At 40.0% G+C, this 14,106-nt stretch overlaps 1 protein-coding gene across 1 annotated transcript in view; it reads right to left on the bottom strand.

The window, feature by feature from the left end:
• Positions 1-14,106, bottom strand: part of tmtc2b (transmembrane O-mannosyltransferase targeting cadherins 2b) — a 90,210-nt gene that overhangs the window by 19,849 nt on the left and 56,255 nt on the right. Inside the window, exons 3-8 of the mRNA XM_046394034.1 lie at positions 8,827-9,673; positions 6,985-7,099; positions 6,387-6,472; positions 4,490-4,674; positions 2,771-2,849; positions 70-191 (exon numbers count right to left, since the gene is read on the bottom strand). Coding sequence (XP_046249990.1) covers positions 70-191; positions 2,771-2,849; positions 4,490-4,674; positions 6,387-6,472; positions 6,985-7,099; positions 8,827-9,673 — 1,434 coding nt within the window. The remainder of the gene's footprint in view (positions 1-69; positions 192-2,770; positions 2,850-4,489; positions 4,675-6,386; positions 6,473-6,984; positions 7,100-8,826; positions 9,674-14,106) is intronic.

The following is a 14,106-nucleotide window of genomic DNA, read 5'->3' as shown; positions in this document are numbered from 1 at the left end:
AGAAGAAAGTATTTGTCCTTTCAAAAGTAACAGTCTCGTCTCAAAGGGATGAGGACCCAAAAGTCTTACCGTCATAGCCAGGAGTTTGCCATAAGTGAGGTGTGCAGGAATGTGGTCCGGTTTGGCTCGCAGGGACTCTGTGTACCAGTGTTCAGCTTCAGTCAGCTTGTTCAGTCTCATGTAGGCCTCCCCTATGAGAGCAAAATGAGGGTCAAGTCACAGGTCAAGCTGTCAAAGGTTAAGACATCACATACCTTTCCATTGTTTAGCTGAGGGTTTCCAGTGACAGTGAGACCAAACTTCAGTCCAGTGAGGCATGAAATCCAACATCAGACCTCATGTTATTTGATATTTGTACTCTGTGATGTACTCTTTGATATTTGTATCTCTGCTGTTGTCATTTGTATATATGGCACTGGACTAAGTGCTACGTTAATACTGCAATTCACCTACTTCCGTGTCTTTCATAGCAGTAAACCTCAGTATCCCAACAAGTAATGAACATTTAAGTCATTAAAGGTGTTTTTATTTCTTAAAATGTGAAATAAGGTGAGCTCAGTAATTTATAAAATTATGAGAATTTTACTGAGTTTATAACAGACTCCTTTACTCTGCCTGACCTGTCAGTCATCATCTGATACCTCCCCCACCATCATCCCTGACCCGCTGCCTCCTAACATCTGAAAAAACATCAACCTCTCTTTCATAGCCTTCCAATAACACTTGTATTATTGAAAGAATTTGACAACATCAGCTGGTAATTGGACACAACACCGTTAAAAATCAACGTACTGAGGGGAAGAGGCTGAATATGTTCCAGTTGTTAAAATTTCACTTGAACTCAGTAACGGTTTATATTTCAAATGAGTGGACAAGTTGTTTAGGCTAGATTGGACTGAAACTTTGATCCCGTGGGGATTAGGAAAGTGTGATAAGCAACAGCTGTCACACATATAATCACAACGCAAGATTTTTTTAACAATCTGAAAACACACTTTCTCCTTTTACTGTGAATGGGGTGTATGATGCTGTGTATCAATACCCCTTACCACATAGGTATGTAAAAGACAGCAAAGTTAAGATATAACCTTCTTTTATTGTGAAAAATGAAAGCACCAGTTGTACCACCTCCGTCCTCCCCAGAGATGTAAAACAATATATGTGAATATGTTTGCAGGATGATATCCATCAGTACATCCTTTCAGATTTAAGCGTTTGGAAATCCATGACATTGTAGCTACATTATCAAAAATTTCCCTTTCAACAGCTTACATCAAATAAAGCAAAATAATGGATTAGAGAATATTTCAAGTTTGATAGCAATCAGTTTCCATGCTGCTGCGATATAGAGATATTTTTAAAGTACTTCCATATTTCCATAGCCAGCTTGTCACTTTTGTCATTTCCAACTTAAAATTGATAGTATTTGACAAGAAAAAATGGTGAATAACTTAAGTTTAATAAATCATCTGTGTTTAATAGACAGCATTATCTGGATTTCAGAGATTTACCACCAACCCAAGGCACTGAATTATTTCCATGTACATGTCTTTTCTGACATGACCTCTTCTCTGTTGATGAGTTTAAAAGCAGCCAAAATGCTTGTCTTGCCTTGTTGGAAGCAGACCTCTGTATGAGATTAGCACAAACATCAACGTGCAATAAGAAGTGACATCGAAAACCAGCTCCTTAGAGTGGAACATTCCTCAGCCCACCAGAGACTGCTGGAGCGAGACCGGCAGGGTGCAGATTACCACCCAGGTCTGCCTCTGATGAAAGCTTCTACTCTTTGGCATCTGACAAACTGCATGAGAACTGCACAGTGACCGAGACTGGAAATATATATGACCAGGTGTGCCAAATGTGCAAATCAGCTCAGTGAGGAAACAACGCTAAGCTACAGAAATCACGAATCTCTGGCTCAGTGCCTCCATTACAGACACGGCGCTGCTCCTTAGTGGTGACTGGAGCTTTCATCAACATTCTGACATAATCTCGGTCAGTCTGTCAAACTGAATTTTGCCAAAACATAAGCGAACCTGTGGCACAACCAAGTCTGGATTACAGACACGTTTAAAGTGTGTGTGTGTGTGTGTGTATGTGTGTGTGAGAAAGAAAGAAAGAAAGCAGGAGGGAGACAGAAAAAAAGCGAAGAGAAAGCAGATATAATGAGCCTACAAGCAGCTGTTCTACAGCTGCAATCTGACAAGCTGGGCTGCTCTTGTAGTGAGAAGCAAATTAACACGATACTGTAAAGCTTACTTGTCAAAAACAGCATTAATTCAAATTAAATTTCTCAAACAAGGATGTCACTGATATTAAAGGATACAAATTGGTTTTTGCTTGATGACTATTTGACACAGATTTTATGCGTTTTTTAGACAATCTGTTTTTGCAGCATATTATGACACTGACTTAACCTAAACACTAGGGTACAGAGGGAAGGAGGGAGATTTCATTCTTCATATTCATTAAGCAAGGGCTTACAGGTTAAGGATTCCTGACTGGAAATCTGAATAAATGAACATCTTCTGAATCTTCACAGCACTAGGCATAGTGAGTAATGTTTGGCCTTTACTTTTCTACACATGAAAACATTTAATCATTTATGGCAATGTACAATCATAGCTGCTTATGGGGAAATTTCCAAAAGTAATATCCCTGCTCAACACTCAGTGTGAGCGAGTCCAGGTCCGCTCTCTTTGACATTTCATGCACTTAAAAACAACTGATCTTATGTTTTAGGTCTTGAAACAAAAGAAGCGCTTACCCATCATGTTGTAGAGGCTCTGTGGTGCAAATTGTCTTGGCATTTTCTGTATTGCTTCTTTAAACACTGTGAGGGCCTCCTGTGAATGAAACAAATAAAAAAAAGAAGGTGGGGGATGTTCGCATTAGAGAGCAGAGAGTAACTAGTCATCCCTCCCCTGCAGCCAGGGCCCTGACACTATGAATACACAGCGTGGAATTGGGGGTCGCCAGGAGGCTGGTTGGTACAGAGTCAAGCAGAAAGGGTCTATCGTTGATGTCACGGCTGTTAAGACAACTAGAGCGGTGTCACATATTGACTCTGGTATGTATAGTGTGGAGGTACAGCAATTCACCTAGGAGTTTAAATGGTAGATGAAGCTGGAACGAATTTACCACTGAAGGAAATGTTGTGGTTAGAGGTCGGACGAAGTAAGACTCCTCTCCTTCTCTAGCACATCAACAATTTATAAAAGCCTTTATTGAATCTGCAGTAGCATTGCTTCAGTCCTGATTGAATCAGCAGCATCAGTGCTTGTGTACAATATAAATGTGCAGCATTGGAAAAACAGTTACTTTAGCCAGCACAGTAGGTCTTCAGGGGCATGAAAGAGTGTGAATTTGCGAGAAAAAGCCTAGAAAAAAGATTATCTGCCCAAAACACTGAGCCCCAATGTCACAGGCAATTCTGTAACATGTCCATATAAAAGTGAACATTTTCTCAGTGTTCCCCAAAGGCTCCTTAAGCAACTGTCTGCATTTTATCTCAATTCACTATGGTTTTACAGTTTCCAGCATACTCTGTATGTAAAGAAACTCTTTTGTTAGAAATGGTGCTGTTTTTAATGTATTTTCAGATATGTTGCAAAATTAGGGCTATCCGAAATACCATTTTTGTGAATTCAGTGAGCATTACTCGGGAATATTCAAAACTTCAGTGAGAGGATGTACAGGGCAACACAAGCTATCTGACTTGCAGTCATTATTTACTTATAGACTTTGCCGTTACTGTAACTATATAGTCTCAAAAGTGAACCCAACAAGCAAGTGTGTGTTGAGCAGCTTTGAGCGTGGAGGGTTGAGCTGAAGCCTGTTACACCCTCATGCGCATGGGATGGCAGTGATGCACAAGCAGAAATGCTCCCTCATTGTTTTTTATATGTCGGAGTTTAGAGACTACTTAAGTGCCAGAGAGAAGCACCATTTTCATTCTCATTGTCAGTGTTTTGCCTTTGATTTCCTCTGAATACTGATTTTGACACTGATTACCATAGCAACATTAGAGGGTTTGAGCACTCGGTTCAGCCGCTATATTCAGTACATTTAATTAAATTTGCTAGTCTACTAATGTACCTAATAAGTAGCCACTGACAGTCATTTAGATCTGTGAATGTAAACTACAACACATAAATCAACACAGGTGTTTTCATTTTGAGGGTCCAAAATTCATCTATATAGTCCATGATCATGTTGTGTATTTTAGAATGTTTGTTTTATTCTGTCTATTCCATATGATGGCAAGCCATGGTTATCATTGACAAATTCCATATTAGCTTTCTTCTTCCAACATTATGAATCAAAATTAATTCATTTAAATTAACTAATTAATTAAAATCAAATGAAATCCCATCAGCAGTACCATGGAGTTACCCTGATGTTAAAATGTCAAACTGCATGAACTCCATGTGTACCTCTAAAGATTTTCTAAGCAAAATGTGAAATATGTATTTGTACAGTATACCTCCTGGTGACCCTGTTCATGGAGCAGCTTGCCCAGGTTGTACAAACAGCTGGTGACTGAGCTCTTGTGGGCATGGGGGTCCTTCAGGTTCTCATCTGGAATGTCAGCGCAGGTCAGGAAGGTGCGCTTGGCCTCATCTAGTCGTCCTTGATTCATCAGGATGATGCCTGTGTTCAAGTAGGCCGCTGATGGGAAAACAAAACATGGAAATTAGTGTTTGTTCAGCCGGAGGCCTTAAGTTGGGCTTGTATCAGCTTATCAGCTGTTCCTCATGCTTAACTTGCTGTCAGATGACTAGTAAGATACAAACATACAGTATTCATCCAGGTGCACAATGTGGCCACTATAACTTTGTCCTGCTGATAGGTTCAAATTAAGAGCGTTTACTACCACAGCTTCCTCCACCATCCCAGCCTCCTCTACAAGCCATATATTTTTCAGTTTTGTTGATTTAATTGAGATTTAGTCTTCTTGTTCATTAACTGTTTATAGCTGACCTGAAGCAACAAAGATCGGTGGTGCTGAAAAGATGAGTGATGACAATTTCCATATGAAGTGTATCTTTGAGGGGAACAATAAACCACTGGTAATCGTATTGACGCGTTGCTGAATTTTTGGCTGTCGCATGCATACTGTGGAATGCTGCTAAGACTTGGTGAACTTTTCTTTGAGCAGTCAAACACAACATTTAATGATCAATACGCAGCTGAGAATAATTAGTCTCTGTGGACAAGCCTCTCTGAACAAGTACCTATCAAGTCTGGCTGCTGGAACAAATTATCTTTATAGAGCAGATCAATCTGAATGGCTCTTCTATAGGGTGTTGACATACAATCAAGTCAGAAGGGGAGGGGGATGGGGTGGGTTGACAATCAGACAGCCTTTTCCCTTGTCAAGCAAGTTATCTTTCTCCTCTTCAGTCCCCTTGCATTCCTATCTGTTCTGCATGGTACTGAATTTGCAGGTCAATATCTAGACCTTTTTCCATGGCATGCATCTGCACTGAAAGAGGAACAAATGGGAAAAAACACAGATAGAGAAAAGAAAGATTTTTTTTCCAATTTCATCAGCTTTCTAATCTGATTTTGTGTGTGCAGAAATTGTGACAGAAATCAATAGCACTTTATCACAGAAGAGGATATCTCTGTTTATTGAATGAAAAATGCAACAGTTTGCACTAGTTAGCTCCAAATTAGGCAGTGAATAATGGTGTAACCTTGAAAAACACTGTCACATTCTAATTCTGCCTTCAACATGTCAGATGCTTGAGGTAATTAATTAACACTGTTATCAGCAATAACAGATTGAGTAATTGCATGCTGAATGGAAATTTTCAAGTCTAACTGGGATCTTGATTAGGTCTATAATTAATCCACGGAAGAAAGGATGAGACATTTAAGATTCGCAGTTTATCTGTCATTGACTGATGCCTGGAACAATGGGAAGCTAATTTATTCCATGATCAGGTAAGATTGTGAGCGATTCATACTAATAGAGGAGTGAAGCTGCTGAAGATGAAACTACATGGAATTCTAGGGAAAACAGGAAAATTATGGTGAATTCTCACGGGAAGGAGAGGAAGAGTGATGAGGAAAAAGGAGGAAGAGACACACTGAGAGAAAGAAATGTGGGATTGATGAAAAGAAATGAGAATGTCATGGCCCGAATTCATAATAAATGACATCATGCAGTTGCTCGATCTGTTGACACTACTTGGCTTTGAAAGCGAGTCAGACAGCTGTATTGAATGTTGAATTCAGCTGTATACCCACTGCCCTTTGCCACCCATTCCTCTCCCATCACATAACCACAGCCTGTGCTCACTGTTGCCTGGACACAGCACAGCCACAACCACAAGAGCTGGAGACTGTCAATAAAAAAGAGAAGCTGTACTTACAAGCCAGAGTTGGCCGGCTCCCAATGGCCAGCTTATAGTAGTGGAGTGCCTCTGAGAACTTGTTGCTCTCCTGCAGCAGCAAACCACTGGAACAGACAAAAGGAAAGAGGGTACAGGCAGTTCAGAGCTTAAAAACTCAAAAGTGGAGATGTTGAGACTTAAGAAAACCTCTGTTAGGATTAGACAAAAACACAAGCAGCTGATCAAACTGTGAAAAAGGATTTAGATCTTCGACATCTGAGCACGCCGTGAGTGTTGGCTGTGGATGTTTTGCGTTTCCCCCTTAGGCTCAAACAGCATCATTAATAATCCTGTCAGACAGACAGCCCTCTGGAGAATACAAGACAACATGGCACTTCCTCAGAGGGAACAGCTGTGATCAATGGACACACGCATGTAAAGGGAGAACTCGGCCATTTGTTCGCATCCTCTCCTCAAGTCATTAATACAACCATGAGAGGAGACACACTTAAACGTACAAAAGCCTTACAGGCACACTTTGACCTCAACAGATACCAAGCGAAATTGAAGGCAAATGAGCATTAAGGATAAATATTGTATAAATTACAGCAAAAAATGTGCTAACACATAAACTTACAGGTTATACAGCATATCGGCCATGTTGCTGCGGTAATAGAGGGCATTTCTGTATGCCTGTTCAGCCTCCTTCATCTTGCTCTGGCTCTTTAGGACATTTCCAAGGTTTCCCCATGCTGACAAGTTAGAAGAGAAAAAGTTAATGGAACATGATAAGAAAAAAAAAATTGTGCCAGTCTTCTTAAATACAACCTTTTCACAATCTTAAAGCTCTTACATTAAAGCAGGAGGAAAGAACATTTCTGTGGCAACTAATGATTTTCTTTTGAGATTGACAGCTACATACTGCCATGGGTTCAGTGTTTTTAACCTCTGAAAAGAATGTGGTTCTGCTGCAGCTGGTATACCAACACATAATGAGTAAAGAGAGCTGACACACCAAGGGAGGTTTGTGCCAAAACCACCAGTCATTCTTATGACAGTGTGAATGAAAAGACGACCACCACAGTGCAGTCTTTAGTGCTGAGTGCAGTAATTGACAGGTGGAGGAAGGTTGTAAAAGCTTTTGTACATTTTTTGCAGAGACTGTGGAGTGACTGTATGAAGTAAAGGGGGGATTACAGAGCAAAAAGAAAATAAATGCATACAAAATAGTAGTCAAACTTGATAATAATTATGATTCCATGAAATTAATTTCTCACGACAAAGCAGATCAAAGCAAAATCACAATGATAGGCTTAATTAAGTAGTTGTGTATTTGTGGTATTGTGTGTTTATGCAAAAGTCACACCAGTATGTTTAGAGAAATGATGTTTCTTCTTGCATCTCCAATAGTCATAACAGGAAGATAAAACTCTGGTTCATGCTGCTTTTGTTAATGTGTTTAAAGCGCTAAAATATGCAGCCTGCCTTTAAGCAATACATTTAGAGTATTTAGTTGTTGAAAATCACAACAGCTACGGAATCCCAGAAGAATATTCAGGATAAATAAGCAGAAAAACAACCCAAAGCTCCTTTCATTGAACTGTGCATCCAGTTATGCACAAATTATTTTATGAAGTTTTTTGTACATCCTGAAACTGCACAGTTGAAACAATCCACTGAGCATGTCTGTTTGAAGCTGGGTTCAGTTCAAATCTCATATTAGCTATAATGAACATGAATCAGGGACATTGCTGCTGCTCTGTTTGGCTGATGGCCTGCCAAAACAAACAGCTGTCATGCCTCAGCTCTGCTGCAGAATTTGAAAGTGAAATTAGCTAACACAACATGTCCTGCTGTTTTCTTGTGAGTTATATGCCCTGCTTCCCTCCTCAGCAGTGCTAAAAACTTTGCTTTGAATAGGAATCTGCATCTGATGACCTTGAATATGAAGTCTAAGGAATATTTTATCTACTGTTACAGGTGCCAATCGGTGAGGGGTGATGATGCCCTTGCAAGTAAGACAGGGCATCTGCTGTCATTCAACACACTGCAAGCTGGGTCGAAGAAGATGTGTAGCAAACAAATAAACTCTTTTGTATTCTTTAGAACAAGAGTAAAATCAAGTGTTTTAAGAAAGAAATTAGGCTTGGGTGGCACAACCCACATTTGTCTCACTTTTCTTCCAGGACACTGAGTTCAACTGAGCATTTGTATATTCTGTGGTAAGGCTGAGTAATGAAGAGTAGACATTTTAAAGCAGCTTTACTTTAAATTATTCAGGGCTGCAGTAGAGAGACAGCACACATTATCAAATTTAAAACCTCGCCTAAAAGCTTGCTCACAATCCAGGCAACCAAATATTCAGTGAAAAAAGTTTTTGGGACTGTGCACAAAAACCACATGAAAGTGTACATATAGAGCATTTACACCTGTGCGCATGCCTATTGAAATGAAAGTGTGAATCTGATTTGGGACTTACCTTTAGCAGGATTGACATAAATCCCTGACTTGTAGAGCATCTCCTCATTCTGCCAGTCACGGTTCCTTAAAACAGTTTTGATACTAAATAGCAGAATCAGGGCAGCGCTGCAGTACAGCAACATGGCCCTGGAGGTCCTGCGTCGCAGACGGACGTACAGAGACCTCATCCCCACTGCCACCAGCAAGCAGAAGCCCATGCTGGGGATGTACAGAACTCTTTCTGCTATCACAAAGCCCACATAGAAAAACACATTTGTGGCTGGGAAGAAAGGGATAGCCAACAGGCCCAGAGAGAACACCACGACATTTTCAGTGGTGGGCAGTGGAGTCCTGCTCTCATAGTGCTTTTTGGTACCATTTTGTGCACTATTAATGTGAGAGTCTGTGTGAGAATTGTTCATGAGTTCATGATTGTTACATTGGTAACTGTGTCCATTACTGTTCCCATTTCTGCCATTGGTGTAATGATACACTTTGCCATTGGTATCTTTGCCCTTAGCTGTCTGGTGCATGCACAGGCTGAACCAAGCCAGCAAGAGCAAACCAAGGTAGAAGGCTACTGTATGAATGTTCCTCCAATCAGCAAGATTCCTGATCAAAGGCAGGGCGTCCATTGACCAGTCAAAGCTGAGAGTGTCTGGGCAAAGGAGAAGCCAAAAGTTGATCGCAGGAAGGTAGAAAAAGGTTAGTGTCCTGGTCAGGAGTGAGGGTGAGTCGGCTGCCGGGTTGTCGGAGTTAGAGAAGTTGGGGGGTTTGTTACCCATCCAGTAAAAGCGGCAGACCAGCAGGAAGGCTCCCCAGGCTGCCAGCAAAAACACATTCAGCAGCAGGGGGAGGTTCTTTCTCTGAAAGACCAAGAAAACACAGAAACAGGGATCAAAAGTCTTGATCAACTTAAAAGGAAAGGGGCAACTATTGGAGAAAATATACTACACATATGAGAGCATTAAAGCCAAATTCGGTTTTTCAGGTTGTTGTAATATGCATGACACTTGGACCTTTATGTTTACTTTGACCAAAGCTATGGATAGGAAATTAATCAAAGGGATGGCTGATCTTACATCACTTCAGCACTCAAGAATGAAATGTCTACCACATGGCCATGACAGTACAGCAGAGTTGTAAAGGGCAATTCAATTCAGAAAGTGTTGACTAAGTTGAGTAATTTTTATGTTTCATCAAAATGTTTTATTTGGCTGTTATTATTGTGAGGAAAACCTGTCAAATGAGAAACAACAAGTTTAGCGCCATGCTCTTTTTTCGTTTTTGACTCTTTAAACCACTTGTTCAATTGGCGGCACACCAGTATTTATTAAGGCCAGGTCATTCACACCAAGTCAATTCTTTGATTGTCCAAATATGAAGCTGACCTTACATCATGACTTTCTATTCATACACAATTTTTTCCTCCATGGTCTCCAAATACAAAACAAACACAACCCTATGAACTCCATTCATCATATTACACATTTGATATTAAACACTTTCCCAAATGCTGTGTGGAAACGCTTATGAAATATTTATAGTGTGTTTGGTTGTTTAATACTTTATTGGCAGAGCACTAAAAAATGTCTAGACATATTTCCCCCACGAGCATGTTCCAATGTTAGGATCAACTGATCTATTTGTTGTGTTCATGTTGGAAAATTCAACTTGAACCAACAAACCAAACCAAAATTTTGATATTTTGCTAAATCAAGCAGCTGGAACTTGCACAGCTACATACACTTCTGTCTTGCAGTATTAACTTGTATTGTGCCTCAAAAAATGGGAATGGGAAATCATTCAGTACCACAGAGTGCAACAGAACATAGATTATCAATACATGAACTATGCACCAATGGCTTGTTCCATTAGTCTCAGCAGTTTGGCTCTCCAGGGCATCTTAGGCCGAGATGAGATCCATCTCATTATATAAACTCAAACCCAAGGCAACACAGACCAACTTCACATTACCTTTATTCCAGTGACTGTAAGCTTTTTCCATCGTCGCATGTGAAAGGGCACAAACAACTGTGATCATAAACTTTATACCACCACTCCCTGGAGGGTGCACTACTGATTTCCTCATCTGTCCATAGACATTTACAGATTGTATCTTTGAATAGAGGCATCATTAACCTCTAGGGGCATCTGACGGCAGAGGAAAAGCTTTGTTGTCTGCTTGTGATCATTGCTAATGCAAATAGCTGCAGTCATTTCCAGCACTGTCACAGGAAATGTGACTTTAAGTACAGGAGCCAACACCATGAAGCTGATCAGCACATAACTAGCCAAATAGCAATACTATCTGTGGAATGAAAACAACATGAAACAGTCTGGCAAGACAATGTATTCAAATGCAACAAATTCATATATTTGATGTGTTTACTGAAGAGTAAAAAATGCTCCTCTAAAAACTCATCTAAAGTGGTTCCTTTAGCTGTGTTTCAGCAGGAAAAATAAAGATATTGTTTAATATTGTAACTCCAATCAGTATATTCATTTGCTCAGTGCATTTGTGCGGCTAAAGTAAACACTCTGGTGCTGAATATTGGTATACGATATTCATGACAGTTTTGGAAATATCAAAAATCACTAACATGAAAAAAAGCAACTTGCATAAGGTCAGCTCTGTCAAAAGCTTTAGGGAAGACCTGACAATAACCCGTAGTGCTTTGGTATTTCACGTGGATCTGCCACTGCTGAAGTAGTTATTCAGTCGCTAAGCAACAAAAGGTCATCGTTTCACTTCACACCACCATTTCTCATTAATCTGAACAACTGCCATAGGTATTATGGTCAGCTTCCCATTAATTCCAGGTTTAAGAAGACACAGTAAAGTATATTTAGATATTTTATTTTATGTTTTATAGGATATACTGAAGACCACATTTTGTGAGAAATATTGTCAGATATTGTTAACACAAAATTAGGTTAAAGTGCTTGGCAGGGATTTAATGGATAAACCAGTCAGTCATAATGAACCTACTTTAACTGGAAACCCACTATGATAATAAATGCACTGTAAAAAACTAAATACCACAGCTGGGCAACTGAACACAAAACACTGGAATCTATGCCAGACAACAACAATTATCTCGATGTCAATAAAAAAAATTAAAAAAGTAAAAGTACTTCCATCTGTCAGTATATATAGATACAACCAAAAAATGGGACCAAAGTGGGGTTTTGTCATGTGAAAATTTAATATGAGTCACTAAAACTGTGCCAATTCAAGTGAAAGGCTGCAACAGAAAGCACATGGGTCATGAAGCAAAGAATTATGTTGGAAAAAGTCTCTTAAAAATAATTAAATAAACCACACTTCCTGTTGAACAAAGGTTAATACCATGCCTATGCATCATTTTAATTGGCCCTAAAGTGACGCACAGGAATGCAGTATCTGTGTTGCCACTGATTGTGGGCTTCACCACTGAGGTGTGCCAAAACCAAACATAAACACAACCATACAACCAGATGGTACAGATCTTTAATACAGATTAAAAGAGTAGCTCAAAATTAAACTTAGTATAATGGATTATCATAAGAAAGTCTGGCATACCCACTGTAAAAACGCAACGATTAAAGGATTAAAAAAACTAGCAGGCTAATTTTATCAGAGATATTCACGTTTCCACTCCATGTGCTAAGCTAAGCTAAATGGCTACTGTCTGTAGCTTCAGATGTATTGTGAGAACCCAGAGTGCAATCAATCAGCCTTTGACTCTCTACAAGAAACGTATTTCACAAAATTGAACCCATTTTAACAAAACAAAATCTGTCAAGTCTAATAATACAATATTCCAAGTAAACTTCTACAATTGAGCGGGCATAGGTACAGAAATTTAAAACACATGCTGACAGTATTGTAACAAATAGAAAAATGGGCACTTACAGTATTTGAGAAATCTTATGATAATATAATTTCCCCAAAATATCAGGGGCATTTAAAATTGCCTTCAAAATGAATCCTCCCTCCTGCAGCACACACTAAAAAATATGCCATCTGAACTTCATCTGAACTCTCTGGATGGATGGGTCAATGGATGGATGGAGATTGTCCTGTTTATATCTCACACACTAGGTTCCAATGTGAACTTCAAGTCAATCCCAAAAATCACCGAAGAGGTCCAGTGGGCACTGTTTAATTTAAGACAAAGACATGAAAATGGGCTGAATGGTCTGTGAGGCCCAGGGGCTGTACTTTGTGCAGATTTTGCCAGAGAGGCTGGTTGAGCAGTGTTGGTCCATCTCAATCAATGCCTCAGGGAGATCTAGCTTGGATTTACAAGGATCTTCTATGGGCTCTCAAGTTGCCTTTGTGGCCCAAGCACAAACTTATGAAGAAGTTAAATTGGAGCACTCTTGAGGAGCGACTGTAAGATAAGCCTCCTCTATTTTTGGAGGAAACAAGTCATCCAAAATTGGGTGTTACATGGGTGGCATACTGTGCCAGGCTTGCTAACCAGACAACACCTACATTTCTTAATTTCTGTACTGTTTGTGGCTAACTTTTGCAGTACCTTTGATGTCCAAAGCTGCATGGTCCTGTTGTGTTGAGACCACTGTCCACAGGGCAAGAGTTGGCATGCGTCTCATGTTATTGTGTATCCACCTCTTAAGGTCTGCGAGTGCTGATGCTGACCACTCCCATATGCAGTCATACCTGGCTCTGTGACAAACGGATATGTCATCCTAACTCTACCCAGACGGAGCACACATTCACACACCACCACCTTAACCGCATCCACATGTCACTGTTGAGGACTGAGGTGGTGTTTCATTTATATTCCTGTGCTGCACTTGCACATTGAGATTTCCCCTTCTCCATGCAGAATAATGTCTTTGGGCAGCATTGAGAACATAAAACAATCCTTTGATTGCACTTCAGCACACATTTGTAACCCCACTGCTCCTCCTCTTGGCCTACTTTGCCAAGTGCTCTGACTTTCTAAGGAAAATAAATGGGAACGCAAAAGAAGAAGCATATAGGCAGCAAGCAAACAGGAAGTGTTCTAGAGAAGTTCTGGAGGACACATTACTGATGGGACAACATGAATGTCAAGTCTATTGTCTTTTGAATAAACGAACATATGTGTCCACCGTAATATGCCTGCGGTTAATATGTCTACCATTCATAAGCATAAGTTCAATTACCAGCTGGGCAATGGCTCCCTGGGTGCTATAGCTCTATTATGCAAGAAAACCAAGGCATTCCAGCTTTGTGTCTTTTGTCTATAATCCAGTTTAGTTTGAAATAAGTGGTTTAGCACAACCCCATAGGAGGTATGAAGGC

The sequence above is a fragment of the Scatophagus argus genome, chromosome 7, assembly GCF_020382885.2.
Source record: "Scatophagus argus isolate fScaArg1 chromosome 7, fScaArg1.pri, whole genome shotgun sequence".
Classification (NCBI taxonomy): Eukaryota; Metazoa; Chordata; class Actinopteri; family Scatophagidae; genus Scatophagus; species Scatophagus argus.
Note: the sequence above shows the minus strand (reverse complement) of the source record. Positions and strands in the feature narration are given on the sequence as shown.